Below are 20,275 nucleotides of genomic sequence, written 5' to 3'. Positions count from 1 at the left end.
TATGCATTCTCTATATACCTTTAACTTTCTAATCTCTATTTTCTTTATGTCTTCCCTCAGCCTAGAATACTCCTCCAAATACTATTCCCTCCTTCAGGGATGTCACTTCTTCCATGAAGTTCTTTCTAAAGTCCTCAGAAGTACTTAATATTCTTCTTTCTGAAAGTTTATAGAAAATTTTCACATCTCTTTTATAGAACTTGTTATTTTATACCTAAAATATATTTAGATCAGTGGTTATCCAGCTATTCTCCACAGCACCTTTGGGATTCCACATAGGTGGGAGTGGGAAATGGAGAGGCATTTTTGAGGAAAGAAAACAACCCAAACCCAAGCATTTATTCAAGCACAATAGAGCTCAGTTTACTGAGCCCACCTCCTCGCCTGGCTTGTCTCCACTCCCCTATTGAACCAACTGCAACTGACAAGCCAAAAGAGAACTCCCCAGGCTCCCCTCATCAGGAACTTGGTGGATCTACCAAGGAAAGGGAGAGCAGGATAAATAAAATTCCAATACTCTAACCAGTAGTGAATTCTGAAATCATTTATTTGTTTCCATGTAAATATCAATATTATTATTAGGCTATATTATTAATATCAATATTAATACTCTCTGATAATCAGGAAAGCACTAAATACAAAATCAAGGCTTAAAATAGGGGACCTGCCCAGTATTCTTAAGAACAAAATATGACTTAGATCAAGGTTGGATTCCTTAAGTCATTTACTAAGTAGAAAGGCACTAGGTAACAGTTGATGAGGAAAGACTGTTAGCATGTCCAAGAAAAAAAAAAATCCACATAGTAAAAGAAGTTACCTATCTTGACTCATAGCAACCAGTATATGAACACTTAGCATGTATTTTCACACTTTAGCACTATGGGCATAAGATTCTAGCAGTGATTCTCAACCTTCCTAATGCCGCGACCCTTTAATACAGTTCCTCATGTTGTGGTGACCCCCAACCATAAAATTATTTTTGTTGCTACTTCATAAATGTAATTTTGCTACTGTTATGAATAATAATGTAAATATCTGATATGCAGGATGTATTTTCATTGTTCACGACCCACAGGTTGAGAACTGCTGTAAGGGGATCATTTAACAAGGGTGGAAGCAGGATTGAAAAATGGGAAAGTATTTGTCCAAAGTCATTTGGCTAGTATTAGAATTCCAGTCTCCTGACTTCCCATTCAATTCTGTTTCCACAGAATTCTGTTATGTCCAGAGAAAAGTTAATTATCCTTTTGAAGGAGTGACTTAAATGAGACATGCATGTTTTGATGGGTGAAAGGTGGGGGAGTGAGGCTGCTGCATGGCAGAAATATCCCTGTGTGGGTGAAGGAGGGAGGCCAGCATGGAAGAGCAGGCCATGTGTACTCAAAAGGAGTGGGCATTTGCCAGGACAGGCCATGACACCAAAGACAAACATCCCACAGAAGAGTTATGCTTAGAGCTGGAATGTGCACGTCCAGGTGAAATATAGTCAGAAATTCCAAACTTTAAAAAGTAAACATACATTTTCTTAAATATTATCTATAGTCATAAACATTTACTTATTAGATATCATTCATTGAGTAACATCAACTTGCAGACCATAGTCAGCACACACACACACACACACACACACACACACATACTTAAATTCTCTGAGTAGTTGAGACAGATTTATAGAATATTTTGTTCAGAACAATTGGCATAAAGCATTTAGCCCAATGCCTAGTCCATAGTAGACCCTCCATAAATATTCCCTATAGTTATGATTGGCCACCACTAGAGCTTGGTTACTCTTAACTTATGCACAATTTCTCTTATTTAGCTTTTTATTTAGCACTTATGTCTCCACAACAGATTAAAATAGAAGGGTGGGAATTTAATTGGAGATAGACACTTAAGAGGAGATGGAAAACTATGTTAAAAAGACAGAAAAAAATTCAAATGTGATGGAAACCATCTAGTGCAGGGCCATCTTTCTGGCCCAGCACAATTATTGTGATGCCACAGAATCATCCAGAAAAAGGTCTACATCCTGCATGCTCTATTTAAAATGGTAGGGAAACATTGCCAACCATTAAAACAAATTTTAGCCAAAATCTAAGAATCTACAACTTATCTAGAAATTTGCATGTGTTCACAATGCTGTGAGCCTGATACATCAGGAGGAACATTTATACTAAACATAAGGGATCTCATTCTCTTAAAAGCCTTGGCATTAGCTGATTCTAGTCTCAATAATTGATATAGGATCATATGTGATATTAGAATGTTTCTAGATAGAGATCATTGTTTTTCATAAGATACAGTAGGCTCTCAGTGTCTTTGACATAAAGTTGCATCTGATAATAGAATTGCTTCATTTTTGAAACTAGCAATGTGGTGTGCATGTACAAGGCATGGGGCTGAGTGTTATCAGCATAAGCTGAAGGGTGCATACATGTTCCATTGACTATCGGTAGCAAAGAATGTGTTTCACTCCCCAGACTCTTTAAATTCTTACTGGATTTTTGAGGGGGGAATTGCTATTAAGAACATTTGGAGGCTGGGAAAGCAATGTGGTAGAGGAAAAAAAGCCCAGACACAGAGTAATCTTTATCTTCACCAAGTCCTGACAGCTGTTCACAAGTTGATTTTCCTTCTTAACTGCACCCAGTGAGAGGTATTTAGGCAACATGCAGACTGCAAACCAATCCATCCTAGAGAGGCAGCTGCGGTTGTCAGTGGGTCCACACCACTTCCGGCTGATTCATCGCCCCCTCCTTGGTCATCTTCATTTCGACAATGCCAGATGCCAGATTTCCAGCAAATGCTCGTCCAGTGTCTTTTTCAATAAAGCAAGTTTATTATGACCATTTCCTGACCAATAGAAACAATTGGTATCATGAAGAAGAGGCACCTATTTTCTTCGGCAGAGATACCTGACAGGCTTGAGGCAAGGATGAGGGCTAGGTGCTTTAGAAGATTGGAGGATAAATAAAGTTAAATGATATGTAAAATAAGTCTTAAATATCCCTGAGTGGGAGTGGGGGAATCTTCTTCTGGTCACATCCTGTGTAGCCAGAGGTGGGAGCTGATCTGGGATGACTCCCCCACTACCAAGGAAGAACCAGTGTCCTGTCCACCCCCATTGTGTCATTCGAGCTTGGTGCCTGGCTTAGGTGTGGCCATCAGGTCCTCATTCAGCACAGAATCCACCGGGATTTTGATGAATGAGAATTAACTCCCCACCATTCACCTGGATGTCTGCACAGGAGGTATTGTGAGTGGTCACATTCAAGTAGACTTTGTCCTTGTAACGCAGAGAGGCCACGATGATGGAGTCAACAAACGTGACCTTGTCATGGGAGAAGAGGGGTTTCCGGTTTATCCTGTAATGAAGGCTGAGGCTGAGCTCCTGGGAGAAGTAGCCCTTCAGGGAGATGAGATAAAACCCATCACATGGGATGGGGATTGAGTTGTTTTGTATCTTCATGGTTTCCTCCTTGCTTTGGGATATGAGGATGAAACCTTTTTCATTGTCACACTCTAAGGAGGGTAGGACAAGAAGAAATAAAAAAAGAATGATTCCTTAGCACAACTTTGGGCAACAACATTCTTACACATCTAGAAACATATAAAGAGACAGCGATAGGAAGAGATTTTGAGAAGAATGAGAGGAAGCGGGCATTGTGCTTTACCCATGGGATGGAAGAGGAGGTAGAGCTAGCACTGGTACCCAAGACAGTTCCTGATGGGGCTGGAACTCAAGAATGGAGAGATTAAAGCCATTGGCGGTTGTCACAACAGACCTGCGGCAGGAAATGGAGCTTGGAGGTTTCCCTGATTTGCAGAACAGGGAGGGACTGGCAACCTCAGGGCTTCCTTATTCAATAGCTCAATAGGAGCAAAGGGTGCCAGGAGGGCCATTGCTTTGAGCTCTTCCCTATTCTCTCTCCACCTGACTGTGAAATGCACATTTTCACATGCCCTGGGTACTAGACTTCCCAGCAACATTTACTACTGGCTTTTACCAGCAGTTGCTGAAGCTTAATGATGCCGCTGTGCACAGAGTGTCAGTGGGCTCAGGCTCTGCCCGGAAAGAGGCAGATGAAAGAGCTCCAGAACAAAGGCCTGCCTCTCACTTCTACCTTGTCACTAGCTTTTCCTGGGAGGTGCCTGGGGAAGAGCTGCTTTCACAGGAGGAAGAAGAGGAGGGGGAGGAGGAGGAGAAAGACGACACAGAGTGATGGCTTTGGTACCCTTGTGAGGAGCCATTCCAAGGGTAAGCCAAAAAGCCTTAATTTCTTTTCAATTAGCCCTGATATGGCCAAGCAACCACATCTCAGACTCCCCACTCTGGCCCATGTCCCTTGGTAATAGGAAAGAGTAGGTCCCCACTGCTGGACACACAATCAATAATTCTTGCTCTGAACCAGGCCCATGGGGGCATGCTTGAACTGGAAATGAAGACCTCTTATGGAGGGCAAGACGTACTTCTCTCAGTCTCAGGAGAACTTGATAGTGAATAGCCTTAAAGAAACTACTGGTGGCCCTAACCGGTTTGGCTCAGTGGATAGAGCGTTGGCCTGCAGACTCAAGGGTCCCAGAACTCAAGGGTCCCAGGTTTGATTCCAGTCAAGGGCATGTACCTTGGTTGTGGGCACATCCCCAGTAGGGGGTGTGCAGGAAGCAGCTGATCGATGTTTATCTCTCATCGGTGTTTCTCTCTATCCCTCTTCCTTCCTCTCTCTAAAAAAATCAATAAAATGTATTTTTTTAAAAAGAAACTACTGGTGGGTGTTTTAGTGTTAGTCATGGATCCAAGTCATGCTGTCCTGGTGAAGTATCACCTGGCCTTCACACCTGGGGCCTCCCCCAACTCTCATGAAGGTAAAATCTTGACCTATACCAGAATTACTGGCAAAACTAAGGAAGTAAAGCCTTAGTTCCCTTACCTTAAAAATAAGAATAATTCCACCCTAGCTGCTTTTTTCTCAGTGGTTAGAGTGTCAGCCCACAGACTAAAGGATTACAGGTTTGATTCAGGTCAAGGGCACATAATTCGGTTGCAGGCTCAATCCCTGTCCCCAGTTGGGGGCAGTGCGGGAGGCAATCAATTAATGTGTCTCTCTCACATGGATTTTTCTCTCTGTCTCTTCCCCTCCCTTCCACTCTCTCTAAAAATCAATGGGGGGGGGGGGGGAATATCTTCGGGTTAGGAGTAACAAAACAAAAAAAAGAATAATTCCTGCTTAGAGGATTCCTGGAAGGATTAGTAAGGCATCTAAAGGAATTAAGCACAGATTTGGCAACTAATGACTCCCCTTTTCTTCTTTATACACCTTCTTTGTCTCAAATATAAACAACATGCAAGGTCGAGGTATTCCAGGATTTAATGCTTCCCTAAGAAAGGGTGAGATCTTGTGTTCTGGAGGAAATGAAGAGATTCGGAGGGAAAAATTCTTTTTAAAAAAATAAAACTTTCGACAACACTTACTAGTAAATTGTGCTCCGATACTTCGAATTGGAGGATACTGAGGTGGCACCTGAAGAAAGCAAAGAGATATTTTTAGGAAAATAAAATGGTGAAGAAATGGAATTAACAAGTCATATTCTATGAAACAGAAATGGAGTAGACTAGAGAGGGAGCGACTTGCCAAAGACTTGGGTTTTTTCCATGGGGAATAGACCCAGACTGCCAACCTGCCCTCTGGCCTTTCTATAACACCCCTTAAGATAAGTTAGGAGTATTCTGCCCTTTCATGCAAGCACCAAGGTCTGTGCTCAGCCCTGCCAAACTCTCCTCTAGTGTGTTGTTTTAGCTCACTGAGTCCCAATTTCCCATTTTGGATAACAGAGCATTTAATAGTCATCTTGTCAAGAAACCCATTCAGTCGCAAAGATCCACCCCCTCCTGAAGAAGGCTGTGCCAGATCCACCCGCTGTGACCACCGACTTCCAGAATGCACTGGGAGTGAATTCTGGAAGCTTCCTAGCTCTAATGCAAGTGTAAAAGTGTTTTATTTTCAGGGCATACTACCAACTAAAACTAGTGTAATCCTTCAGAGTTTGGTAGATGTGAATATAGTCTATTTTTTACATTGGTTTTCTCCCTTCTCCTTAAAAGCTTGAAAACCTAATTTGAACCCAGAGAGTATTTAACATCAAGAAAGGAGAGAGGAAGCCCAAGGGGTAAAATGTCTACAGTAATTTGATGGGGAAGAGAACAAAGAAGTTCAATAAGGAGCAAACTATAAAGTATATGAAGCAAAAAAAAAGGCAAAAGGCAGAATCATGTATAAAGTATATGACTTTGTATTTAAAAAAATAAAAATATGGCTTGCATGGGCATTGACTCTATCTGAAAGGACACACAAAACACTGTTTGCAAGTGTTGCCTCTGGAGAAAGGAACTGGAAGCCTAAAGTCAAGAATGGGAGTGCCCCTTACTTTTCATGGTCGACTTTTTTTCAATTTTGTACCATCTGCTTATATCACCTACTAAAAAGGGAAAGCGAGAAAAGAAAGCGCACTGTCTCTTGTGTCTGCCAAGAACAACAGCTCTCTCCGCAGGATGCTTTTTGGCTGATGGAGGTGTGGGGAGGAATTTGTTTTCATGCCCTGGAGTGTGTAATCCCTGCCTCCCACTCGCTGGCATACAGGTAGCCGCAGTCAAGTGGATTCCTCTAGTGACTGCCCACGCGGACGAGGAATCCCCTATTTCCCGTAGAAGTCAAAGCACAAGCCTAACCCAGCCGAAACCAACAGGCCTGGGAGGTAGAAGGGAGAGACTTTTCCAGCCCTGCCAATTCATAATCCCCAGGGGGTGAATAAATGCCCCACTGCTCTCTAAGCCAGCAAGTCAGTCCAGCATGAACGGCCACCTGGTTAAATTCAGAGAGTGCAGGGCTCAGCCAGCAGCAAACTGAGTTCTAATGCCAGCCAGGCAGGGATGGTGTCATCATGGGCAAGTTTCACAACTTCTCTAGACATCAGTTTCTCATCTTTAAAAATTACTAGAAGTTCAAGAGATCCCTTTCAGCACTAACCGTCCATGATCCAGGTTTCTGAAGTTGTAACCCTAAGTCAATTTTCATAGAAGAGGAAAAAACAAGGCTTCCTCATCCCCAAACTTACGTCAAGCCCTCTGATCTGAAAGCCCTCATGATTGGATTATTTGGCTATGCAAAAATCTCCACATGGTTTCTGCAGTTCAAGGAAATCTACCACAGTTTTGAAGCGCCCTGATGATGTAAGGGTAGTAGTGACCCACGGGATGTTCTCTGAGACCAAGAGGCTGAGAGGCAACAAGGAAAGCTCACATGACTTCCTCTCTTGGTTAGAGCTACTGGAACTCCAGACTGAAGCTTTCTGTTCCTTGTCCTGATGGTTACTCAGTGTTAGAAATAGACATATTCTCAGAAGTCTCTAACTAGCATCAGTACCATTAAGTTTAGGCAATGTTGTGAAATAAAATAAATGGTCCTTTTTCTTGCTCCCTGCCCTGCCCTAACTCTTCCCCTCACCCTCCATACCTGATTAACTCATGCGGATAACCCCACTGCCCAGAAATACCCCCACAGTGCCCCATTCAAAGTTCTCCATGGCCCGGCTCCAACCTCCTGGTCAAACTTTATTTCCACACATATCCTTTCTGTGTCTTACATTCTAGCCAACCATTTTCTCTAATCTTTTTGCCCTTGAATAAGCATGGTAAGATGAGACAGAGAGCATAGCCTTGAGGGTCAGATTCAGTTCAAATTGTGACTTCTCTAATTTTACGAATTTGGAAACATTATGTAGCATTCCTGAGCTTCAGCTCTCATGCCAGTGAAAATAAGGCATATTGTTATTGGACTATTCCCAGGAGATGACTGTGAAGTTTAAATAAGATAGCATATGTGAAAGCACCCAGCAATTTGCCAAGTGCATGGTAAGCTTTAGAAAATACTTGCTTTCTTAGTTCTATCCAACAAGAATGTCCCTTCATCTCTGGTAACTCTGTCATTCCTCGTTTCTTGGCTTCACTTATGACAGCCCTCACACCCAGGAGGGAAGCCTGAGCCCTGAGTGCTCCCTTTGTGCTCTCGTGATGAGTTCATGGTGAGACTACCACCCTGCCAATCTGCTGTGTGTGCCAACTTCTCTCTCCTCTGAGCTTGACACTGAAGTGGACACAAGAATGGAATGTTAATAAAATCTACCTAGGGGTTCCTCCTCACTCCAAATTTGAATGGGGGTGGGGGCTACTTGTGTGGTATAATGGAAATCATACGGGAATGGAGGGGTGGAGTTGAAATCTTCCCTTTCTTGGTCTCAACTTATCTATAAAAATACAAGGTTCAACTAGAAGATGACTTCTTGTACACTCATGCTTCTGACATGGTCTCATTCAAATATCAGGGCTGTACTCTGATTGTGGTGTGTAGACTGTACTACACAGACAACCATGTAGAGTTGGCTAAGGAGATCTCTGGAGAACTTCTGTCAGTGTAGACTGACAGGAGTTTGGAGACAGTGTGGAGTCTTCAGACATTTCCAGATTGAAGAAGCTTTATTGTGTAGCTTTTCCTTGGATGTAGAACTCCTCTGGGACTTTTGATATTTTCTATTTTGTTAGTCTCTGGAGAAGATCTGAGGATTTTTCTTGTGCTGATATATATAAAAAAGACCATGTTTGTGTGTGGGTAAAAAAAAAAAATCATCTGATATTTACCCTTACGAAAGTATTTGAGGGTCTAAGATTAATTTGAAGTATTTTCATCATCAGTACTGATCAAGATTAAAATATTGGGTTTTAGATAGTTGTCAAAATATTCAGATATATTTCAAAATACTCCAGAGGTTCTCCAGAGAAGATCTCCTCAGCCAACTCTACATAGTTGTCTGTGTAGTACAATTTGGCCCAACCTTTAGCTGGGCTCTGAAGAGGTGCAATTGACCTGACGGTGGGCAGCAGCCCCATGGACAAGTACAAAGTAGACAGGTGCTGCAAGAAGAGTCAGAAGTAGGTCCTTTTCTGGCCTCTCACAGTACCTTGAACACTGAGCTGTTGGAGAACAAAACTGGGAAACATCTGATATCCAGCCTTTACCCAGCAGCCTGTACCATGTTCCCAGGAGCTCATCTTTGGAGAGAGTTTCTAATTCTAACTTACTAGGATGTTGGCAGTTATTTTACTCACTTGGCATTTGTCTTGCGGGTAATTCTTGGCAGGAAGGAATGAGCCTCTGGAAGGTATGAAACCAGAGCATGGGCTCTACCTTCACTCTGTGGGCCTTGCCCTTCCTCACTTGATACCCAGCCACAATGTCAAGATGTTAGGTGGGAGAGGGGTAGTGTGGGAGTCAGTGGAGCACGGTGGGGAAACAGATCTGTGATGGGGACTCCCCAGTTCACCATGCCACCTCCACTGGGATGTGAACATCTCCTCCCTGTGCCTTGGGCTTCATGTCAGAAGAGACCTGAGAGATCATGAAAGCACACCCTCTCCACCTCTCAGGGTGCATCTCAAGGAGCCTCTGCAGGGGAAGATGGAATTTTCCATCCTCAGCCATGGCAGTCAGCTGGGAAGCTAGACTCTCATCCTGAGGCATTCGGTGGTGCTCAGCAGAAACAGCCTCCTTACCAAGGGCAAGGCCTTACCTTCTGATCAGGAAAGTTCAGAACCCCACGCAGAGAGGGGACTAGGAAGAACGGGCAAAACTGGTTCTTTGCCCAAGCAGCCTTCCACATTCAGAAAAACCTCATCCCGAAAGTTACATTTCTTAGAAACGAAGATGTGTGGCTCTGAAAACCATGTTGAATAGAGAATCTATTGGGATCTAATGCCACAAAGAACAGCCATTTTAATTATTATCCCAAACCCTCTCTTTCTCCTTCCCACCCTTCACCATGACTGTCAGCACCTTTCTACTATAAGCTCTCTCTTAACCTTCATTCTCTTCTCTACTACACAATCCATGCGATATCCTAAACACTTCCCTTTTTCTTGTCACAATTACTTAGTAATGGCTACCCCACAGAGAGGACCCTGTCCTCTCTATCTCAGAGAATAAGAACTGCAGTTTCATTGTCTCAGAAGCTTAGCAATTAACAGATTCCTACGAGGGATCTCAGGAATGAACCAAAAGCATCCAACTTTTGCTGTCCTCAAGGGGAAGATTTTCTCATATCTGGGTTTCCCTTTCCACATGAACTGGGGAAATCCTCAAAGTATACCCACAGAGGCATCTGCCAAAACATTTCTAAGAGCTCACTTCCTCACCTTGGTGATTGGGTGCGTCTGCAGCATAACATTCTGTAGCAGCTTAGTTTCTAAGCAACTGGAAGGGTCAGTTACAGTGTACTCACTGTATTATCATACATCTCACCCTGCCTCAATCATAATGGAGTTCAGTTAAGTAAATGTTTGCTGAGCTAAGAGGGAACTTAGCCCCTAAGACTATGCCTGCTCCTTAGTTAGGGACTTCATAATCACATAATATTTGACATTGGCTCTAACCAACACTTTGCTTCTTTTAGTGTCTGCTTTAAACACAGGGTTGGAAACTCTGGGAGGGCAAGGAAGACCATGTCTTGCTCACCATTGTTACCTCTGTGTCTGACAGGTAATTGACACTCTACAGATACTGTTGGGATAAGTAAATGAATCAATGGTTTATAGTGAGCTGAATAGTGTCTCCCACAAAATTAACATCCACCTGAACTCTGTACGTGACTTTATTTGGAAATGGGGTCTTTGCAGATGTAACATGAGATCCACTAGATTAGGGCTGACTCTAAATCTGATATAACTTATATCCTTAAAGCAGTGGTTCTCAACCTTCCTAATGCCGCGACCCTTTAATACAGTTCCTCACGTTGTGGTGACCCCCATTTCATTGTTACAAATTGAACATAATTAAAGCATAGTGATTAATCACAAAAACAATATGTAATTATATATGTGTTTTCCAATGGTCTTAGGCGACCCCTGTGAAAGGGTCGTTTGACCCCCAAAGGGGTCTCGACCCACAGGTTGAGAACCGCTACCTTAAAGAAAGAGGAGAAGGCATTATGCGGTGTGGGCCAAGGATGGTGCAGGACACATGGAGGTCAGCGTCAGTGCTCACAGTAGCCCCAGCCTTCGAATTACTTGCTAGGAGCTGCTTGGTGGTAGCTACTGCCTACACCAGAGCCACTCAGCCCTCATGTTCATCAAGCTCTCTCGCCTGCTGTTTGAGAAGCCAGAAGACAAAGACTCGCTTGTACAGAATTTGCCCACTTTCAGCAACTTGTCCTAGTCTTTTTTTTTTTTTTTTAGAAACGGGCTTTGTGGTTTTCTTTAAAATATATTTTTATTGACTTCAGAGAGGAAGGGAGAGGGGGAGAGAGACAGAAATATCAACAATGAGAGAGAATCATTGATAGGCTGCCTCCTGCACACCCCGTACTGGGAATTAAGCCCACAACCTGGGCATGTGCCCTTGACCAGAATCGAACCTGGGACCCTTCAGTCCACAGGCTGACACTCTAACCACTGAGCAAAACCGGCTATGGCCCTGCATGACCTTTTTTTTTTTTTTCTGCATGACCTTTTAATATGAACCCAGACAAGTCTGTAATGCCTCATGTTTCCTCACTGTAAAACTGCACACAAATATCTATCTTCCTCCGAAGTCATGGTGAAGAAGTAGAAACAAAAGTGGGGAAAACATCTGTAAAAATGAGAGACTGTTTATTACAGGTGACACTCACCCCCTAAAAAAGGCTTTACATTCCTAGTCTTCATCATACCATGTACAGGGTCAGATTAAGATCTGTAGGGACCTTGGAAGCTAAAAACATTAATCAGTCAACACAAATAATTCAAAATATATTTTATATTACTAACCTGTAAAGTAGGTATTTTACAACTTATTTTATAACCCCAAAGGGCTTTTATATTTTTCCTTAATGACTATTTGGATGCTTGTTTATCATTTTTTGTCATGTTCATTGTCAGTTTCCTCCTGACCTTTGTTGAAGAGTTTCTCTGGTTCTCTAGGCTTATGCCCTGGCTACCTACAAGGAAGCCCAGCCCTGAGGGTCCATCATGAAAACTCACTGGACCCCTCTGTTCCCCATATTTGCAATGCAGCAATAAGGGAATGAGACTTTCTAACCACAAGCTCTTATTAAATTAGTATTAGAAGAACTAAAGTGTAGGTCTATCTGTCAATTTTTCTATCAATCAGAATATGTTCTTAAATAGCAGTTACATGTTCTCAAAGTAGAAAAATCAATACAAATTAAAAACCCACCTAAGTTGTATTTCAGAATAAAAGTTCTGCTGAAAAGAAAATAATTAATTACAGTCATCCCCCTTTACCCATTGGGGATATGTTCCAAACAGCCAGGGGATGCCTGAAACCACGGATAGTACCGAATCCCATATATACTACGTTTATCCTATACATACATACCTTTTCATTTAAAGGAAGCACTTTCTGGCTTCTCTTAGGCATAGCAAAAGTTCCAGCATCACTACTCTTGCACTTTGGGGCTATTATTAAGTAAAATAAGGGTGACTTGAACACAAGCACTGCGATATCTCAACAGTAGGTCTAAAATCCAAGGTGGCAACTGAGTGACTAATAGGCCAGGAGTGTCTACAGCTGTGGAGATGCTGGACAAAGGGATGATTCACATCCCAGCTGGGGTTTTTTAATCCTAAAAACTATAGTAAGGAAGTCAAAGTCCATGAAATTAAGGTTAACCCTATGATATGCTTTCTGAGATTTGAGTTATGGGGTGTGTGTGTGTGTGTGTGTGTGTGTGTGTACACATGCTACAAGGAAAACATTTCAGTGGTACAGTGCTTAGGGAAGCGTGTCCTTGAATAATAACCATCATTTCCAAAGCTCTGTAACACATTTGCTCTTCACAACTACCAAATTCCAATTTTGAAAATGATTAAACTGACGCTCAGGGAATTTCAGGAAATTTACTCAGAGTCACAACATTAAAGACTGAACTGAACCAGAGCCTTGTAATTTCTGGCCCAACATGCTCTCCTCTATACCTCAATGACTTGCTCTAAACTTGGAGATGTTTTGTATTTTTTGTAAGGAAGTGTGTTGATTCCTTCATTTAAAAAGATATGGATATTGAAAGTATGAGTGGCTACAAACAAAATACACAAGCCGTAGGATGGTATGGAATTCTCTTTCATCCTAATGCCACCATATGTTCCATTTGTGACCATTGATGTGAAATAACCTTTTGTAAGTCAGTTATTTTCACTCATAACAACACTGTACATGGCTCTTCTCACCTAAATTATTCCAGAAGGTTAATGTTAATTTTCCATGGATGCAGACAGAATCCCTGACGTGAGTGGAGAGTACAGGTTCTCTGAAAGTAGACACAGAAGTAATTTCTATTAAAAGAAATAGGATTGGAAGGGCAGGTGATTAGCCCCGAGGCAGGACTGGGTCTACTCTGTGCCTATAACGAGGGGCTAAAGTCAGAGAAGTGGAATCGGGAGACCATATCCCTAAATCTACATCTGGAACTCGTGTGTGTGTATGTGTGTTTCCATACTCGGACACGTGACATTTCCAGCATGATCCCAGTACAAATTTTTCTATCCTATTTTCAACTTGGGTCAGTACTGTATCAAAATTTTTCATTTATAAAGTATCAGATGAGGCCTCCCTTGTTCTTCCTCTTATACCTGTTGAGTATTTGGCTTCTCAAAAAAGGTTTTCTTATCTTGACTCCTTAAGAAAAGAGCGTAGGCTTCATTAAACCATCTGAGAATGGTTAGTTTTATTATAGCGCCCCCTAGTGCTGCATGAGATTAGACTCACTTTCTTTTTTAAAAATATATTTTATTGATTTTAAAGAGGCAAGGAGAGGGAGAGAGAGATAGAAACATCAATGATGAGAGAGAATCATTGATTGGCTGCCTCCTGCACACCCCCTACTGGGGATCGAGCCCGCAACCCAGGCATGTGCCCTTGGCCAGAATCGAACCCAGGACCCTTCAGTCCACAGGCTGAGGCGCTATCCACTGAGCCAAATCAGTCAGGGCTAGACTCACTTTCTATCTATAGAAATATGTTCACCACAGAACAGAAGCGAAATTTGGAGAAGCAGCAGTTTGGGTAATTTTTCCTGTTTTTTTGTTTTGTTTTGTTTTTTGGTGTGTTTTTTTTTTTTCATGTAATGGAAGGAAGTGTGTTCCCTAGCATGAATCACAGCCCTTTCAAGCTTTACCTTCCACCATTTTGGCCTAGGAACACTCAACTTCAACCATTTTGAACAATCAACTGAACAAGTACCTAGAAAACCTTCCACCCTCTTCCCAACCACTACCATCCTTCTTATCTACTTAAAGACTTTTTACTCTTCCTTTTAATATCAGCTATAGCATTACCTCCTTCCCAGCTCTTACCCTCTCTGGTTTTCTTAACTGTAAGTAGACTATGTGTAATGCCCGCTCAAAAATGCAATGATTCTATACATTATTATTAGTACCCCCTTTAGAGCTTCCAAATACTTAATGACAAATCAGTTCAATACTTCAGATGTTTCTTTGTTATTACCATGGAATCGCTTATGAAATGTAAATTCATTTGCATTGAAAATCATTTATTTGCATGTCTGGCCTTTTTTTTTTTTTTCAAAAAGGAATTTCTAAAACTCTTGTTAGATTACATGGGGATACATTTAAACTGAGTTAATCTGAGACAAGATTTTTCAGGCTAAAAAAAGCTTCTTTTTTCTCCCATAACAATACAAAAAAAAGTCCAAGTTATAGCCTTCATCAAGAAACTGAATTCTAATCAGATCTGGTCAGCTCACTTTACAGTTTCCTCTACTTCTGTTTTACCCGGCAGTAAAAGTGTTGAGAATATAAACCTTCAACTGAAATTTGCTAAAGAATTAACACTAAAAGCCTCACATCTATAAATTGCCATGATGAGGGTGATACAAATCTTGGAAGAGCCTGGCTTCAATAATCCAGAGATACACAAATAAAATTTATAAATTATATTTATAAAAATTATATATATAAATGTGTAAGTTATATTTGTAAGTTGAGCTACTTTTTTGCCATTGTTTCAAGCTAAGTAATAGGTAAAACTAGAAGCCTAATACTTTAAATAATTATCCAAAGAGCATGTATTGTTTTTGGTGACAGAAGCACTCAGTTTTATAATTTGTACCATAGATATTCTTCTAGCATCCACTTCTTTCCTCCTTCTAAATAGGATATTTTGCTAACACATAACAGGTTATTTAGATATGTACATAGTATATAAATAAGCATAAATTACAAATATATATGCAAATTTGATTTCCTTCCACCCCTTCTTAAGAACCAGGAAATTCATCTTAGACACAAAAATCTACTAACTTATATTTTGTATTTCTCAAAATCTCATTCCATTCTCTGAATATATGTATAAAGTTCATATTCATAGAATATTGAGCTGGAAGAGATTTTTCTGATCCAATTGCTTACACATGAGAAAATCAAAGCCCAAAGAGGGAAGTGACTTATATGAGAGGGAAAAGTCTTTTATTTTTCTGACATTCCAAAATGAGAACTTGTGCTGTGCACAGAAATCAACCTAATGTCATGGAATGATGAGGGGAAAGTTAATTGCCCAAGGAATTTAATAGCTACATCTGTGTTTTACAGAGCCTTTCATATAATCAATTATTTCATAAGGCTAAAAATTAAATCTAAAATATGAGGGACATTATTATTATTCTCCAAGTATGTTTTTCCTACAAAAAAAAAAAAATCCAACTTAACTGGGTGAATGATGAGTACTCGGCTCACTTGAGATAACACCCAAATGGAAATTCATTGCAATATTACAGATCACTGCAATATTGTTTTATAAAAGTAGAGGGTTTTTGCATCATCATCTAGCCAATGCTTCAACCAAAATTCCAAACAATTTTATCAATGAGTTTAGAAAGTGTCCCTTTTTCAACAGCTACTCTACACCCTTCTCTCTCAATGTCGCTCTCTCTCTCTCTCTTTCACACACACACACACACACACACACACACACACACACACTGCCACCACCACCATTTCATCAAGTTCCAGGGAGAAATATATATGATCTATTTGTGCTATCCCCCCCCAATAAAGTATATGAGATTAAATGTAAGGATCCATTGCACTGCATCTTATACCAGTATGAGATATTTATGTTAGCTAAAACAGTCTAGCTATAAATAAGAAAAAATTAAAATTCATGTCAAGTCTGTGCCAAAAAATTCCGTATCCAGAGTATATGAGAGTAAGTTTCTTGAGCCACCAGCTCTACTGTACCTCCTATGTCTTTGCTTCCATTTCTGCACCAGGATCAAAGAATGCTCCCCATGAATTCTAGTGTCCTGGAAACCAGCACTCAGCTTTCCTTCCACGCTCGATCACAGAGCTGCTGGGTGACTTGGCAGAAAAGACCCCTCTCCTTCTCAGCATCCCCTGGGTATTTCTAGTCCAGGGCCACTCTGCCACCAGCGGGCTATATGCATCCATTTCACCTTTGGCTCTCTCCTACTCACAGCCCTAGTTGAGTCTTGACTGGAGCCATCTGTCCTGTCTTTTCATCGTCACAGTGTCTGTGACACTGTGGTTATTTGAAAAAGCACTCTCAGGGCTCCCAGACCTGTTGCATGCACTCAGCTGTTCTATTTTTGGTTACGCTCTTTGTTTTCTTCTCGGAAGAGCCTAATTCCGGTCTGCGTCTTAGGCACCCTGCCATGGACACATTGCACCACCCCCACACTCGCGACCCAAATTGCCTATTCTAATTGCACCCAAAGGGTTCTGCAGAGAGAAAGAAAGGCATGATGAGGAGAGGGTGAGTGTGGTGTTCTGCTTGCCAGTCTGCAGACTTGAGCATGACACCTGCTACATTTCTGGAATCGGGGGATGTGAGCCCTCTTTGCAGTACAGTGATCACAACCACACTCTCACCAGCCTCTCTGCACTGAAAACCCCTGTTTCCGGTGGGCAGAGGCAAGCCCAGGCGTCTGCCAGGACTCCACTGGTCTTATCCTAGTTTTGTTTGAGATACTCAGACTCTGACCTGTCCATCAGAAATAAAAGTTCCTATTGTCTAATCTTTACCAGGGACAGACTTTTCTAAACTCAAGCAACCCGCCAGGGAAATAGTATGATCAGACTAGCCTCAACAAGGGAACACGGGCAGACTGTACATTTATTTTCAGTGGAGTTGCCAGCAGTCAAGAACATCCTTAAAGACTGAATAATGTTTGCAGGTCTGAACAAATACATAAGAAAAAAGAAATGTAAAGGGGATCAGAATAAAGAGAAGGGAGATTGCAAGGAATATCTTCATTAGGTGGGGGAAATACAAGAAAGATGCACCCACCACATAATATATTGGATAAAGTATAAAATAGACAAAGTGATGTCTGTACGTTGTAATTGGTAGAGAAAAGCTGTGAGAATATCAGGGTAAGTTGTTGGAGTAAATGTTTGGCCATGTGCGCGGATGCACGGAACACACACATCTCTGCCTTTAAAAGAACTATTAGCTATTTAAAAGAACTTACTATTGATACCTTCAGCATTCTTTGCAAAGCAGGAGCAAATGTCCACGAGTGTCTGTGGGTTTTATGAATACAATGGCAAAGTGGAACTGAGCTCATTTTATTTCCTTTTTATATTAATTCCCTGATCAGACACTAAGAAAATAGGTAAACCAGCTGTATCAATGACTCGAAGCTTCAAAGTGACGGCTCATAAAAAAATACCAGTATTCCTGCATTGCCAAGAAAAAGAGAATAATCCAGAAGCAGCGCCCCTGCCCTACCTCCACTGCGCCCCACCATTGCCACTACTGAGAAAAGGGAAGGAAAAAGGAGACCAGAGGGTGTTTAACCACACTTTAAAATTGCTAGGGGGGGAAGAAAAAAACAAACACCTGGACAATTTGGTTATCAGATTCTTTCCAAGTGACCCTTTGCAGCTATTGGAGCTGCCATCAGCGTGAGCTGGTGGCAACAAGGTGCTGGGTGTGCATCTTACCTGAGGAGCATAAAAGTGCAGGCAGATGTAGGTGAGACACAGGAGCAGCCCCAGCCCCTGGACCACAGAGGCCACCAGCATGAGCTTGTGTGTCTGGAATCTCAGACCTGGCGCGTTTCTCACATTCTCATCCAGGGGCTGAACCCCTTCCATCTTCACAGTCTGGATGCAGCAAAGATGAAAACTGGGCCAAAGGGAGATCTGAGAGAGAACTGATGTCTCCCCTGCCAAGAAGGAGCTGAAGATAAAACCAGGCGTATCAATCAGCAAATCCACAGAGGTGGCAGGACCAGAGATAAGAGGCAATTGAAAGAGCAGAGCGGACTCTCTTCAGTTTTAACACTGCCGCTTTGCAGCAGGCGGGGAACTTCTTTGTGACTAATCTGAATTTCCCCTTTACTTTCTTTCTTCTTTTTTTCTTCTCTGGGCTAACAGGGAGTTGTTTTTGTGGCATCCCAGTTCTGATTTGAGTGACTGTGAAATGGCAGTCATTGACATGTGCACTTTTCTTAATTTCTCATTGCACCAGTAACCAAACTGTGGGTCACTTATAAAGATAAGAAGCATCATCCGTTGATGTGGAAGCTCGTCTATCCCTCCCCCCAGGTGCCTTAAATCACAGAAAATACTTAAGGAAAATGCTGGAAACTAAGCTTTGAAACCATTCTACAGATTTTAGGGAGAAGCACACACAAATCCTTCTCAAAGTGAAAAAAAAGAGAAAAGAAGAAAATAGGATGGGGGATCATGTAGAAATAAAGGAGTAAGATCCTCTAATTGTATTCCATTACAGTGTAATAAATAAGCTAGCATGTAGTGAGCTTCTGTGGTCTTCTTCTCATTTGATCCTTTCAGGTGAAGTTAGCAAACACTTAGATGGTTAATGTTAAGCAAAGCAGAAAAGAAGCAGAAGAGTATCCTGATTTTCCCCCCTTCTGTCCATTTTACTTTCTCCTGAGATGTGCACAAATGAATGAACGGACTCAGAAAAAAAGCTTTGAAGGTTGCTCCTTTCTTTGAAGTCAAGGGTGGACTCGGAACTTGGAAAATAAGAGTATTCTATCAATTGGCAGACACTACTTACCCTTTACCACTGAAATAAATGGCAAAATCATTTATAATATCAAGTTCAAACTGACAAATATTTACTGAGTACATAGTAATAAGCCTAGTGCTGTCCTGGATGACAAAGGATGATGGGGAGGGGCTGATTAAGACAGAATTCTCTCTTCTGGGACAAATGTGTCCCTCTGAGCTCCCCATTAGTCACTAAACAGCTGTTTAAAGAAAGAAGGGAGGAGGAATATTTTTATAATCAACAATAGGAGTTGTTTTAGGCATTTAGTCTTATAGAAAATGGATAGGAGACATATTCCAAAGAGAGCTTGTGGGAAAAGAAAAGTGCATTTATTTATTATTATAGTATTAATCAATTAAAATATGATTTAATACCCTCATGATAAACATTATGCCTTGCATTTGGAGGACGCACTGGTTTTCAGAAGTTCAAGTTTTTGCCTGAAAGATAAGGGAACTGAGACACTGTATCATAGATGCCCAGCCAAAACTAAAAATCAAACTTACCTCAAAATGATCATTCCCATGAGCAAAGTATGTGTAATATGCAGGGTGTGAAGGGGGGAAATGAAATAAAAGTCAGTGCATAGAGCTCAATTTTTGTGTAATTATTAATAGTGATAGTAAATATTAAAGTTGATAAGTACTTATGCATTTATTTTAAAACACTAAAAGAATCACAGCAAAAAAAAAAAAATTCTTTAAAGCTAAGATGCTATTGGAAACTGATGAAAACCAGCTGAAAAAAAAGTGAAAACTATTAGTGCTAAAAACCAAAGAAAATATTTTTAAATGATGGCCAAAGGTTGAAAAAAAATAAAAACACATTTACAAAGTGCAGACTCATGCTTGAGCAGCATCTCTTTTCACTGTTAACATAGCTTCTATGAAGGAAATTTGGCAACGACCATATTTCCTTATAGACAGTGAGAATTGTGCTACAGAATGATTTCCATTTGGATGTTATCCCAAGGAAGCACAGTGTCAACTATATCAACATTTGGGCGGGCACATCTAAGACACAGCTCTCATCTCCCATATCTCAGTCTCCGACTGTCATTTTTTTTTTAAATATATTTTATTGATTTTTTACAGAGAGGAAGGGAGAGAGATAGAGAGCTAGAAACATCGATGAGAGAGACATCGATCAGCTGCCTCCTGCACATCCCC

General features: G+C 41.2%; 1 protein-coding gene across 2 annotated transcripts; it reads right to left on the bottom strand.

The window, feature by feature from the left end:
* Positions 1–557: 557 nt before the first annotated feature.
* On the bottom strand, positions 558–18,598 carry TNFSF4 (TNF superfamily member 4). 2 transcript variants are annotated; one of them, XM_036343806.1, is made up of 3 exons: positions 18,029–18,598; positions 5,474–5,522; positions 558–3,522 (listed from the first exon to the last, which is right to left on the bottom strand). In XM_036343806.1, the coding sequence occupies exons 1-3, from the start codon at positions 18,179–18,181 to the stop codon at positions 3,173–3,175; spliced, it is 552 nt and encodes a 183-aa protein (XP_036199699.1). In that variant the 5' UTR covers positions 18,182–18,598; the 3' UTR covers positions 558–3,172. The 2 variants fall into 2 exon arrangements, 1 of the variants encoding a protein (XP_036199699.1); XR_004973337.1 differs by lacking the exon at positions 18,029–18,598 and adding an exon at positions 16,301–16,516 and having other exon boundaries at positions 3,460–3,522.
* Positions 18,599–20,275: the final 1,677 nt, after the last annotated feature.

Source organism: Myotis myotis, unplaced genomic scaffold (genome assembly GCF_014108235.1).
Source record: "Myotis myotis isolate mMyoMyo1 unplaced genomic scaffold, mMyoMyo1.p scaffold_m19_p_18, whole genome shotgun sequence".
NCBI lineage: Eukaryota > Metazoa > Chordata > Mammalia > Chiroptera > Vespertilionidae > Myotis > Myotis myotis.
This window is presented reverse-complemented; position numbering and strand designations above follow the sequence as displayed.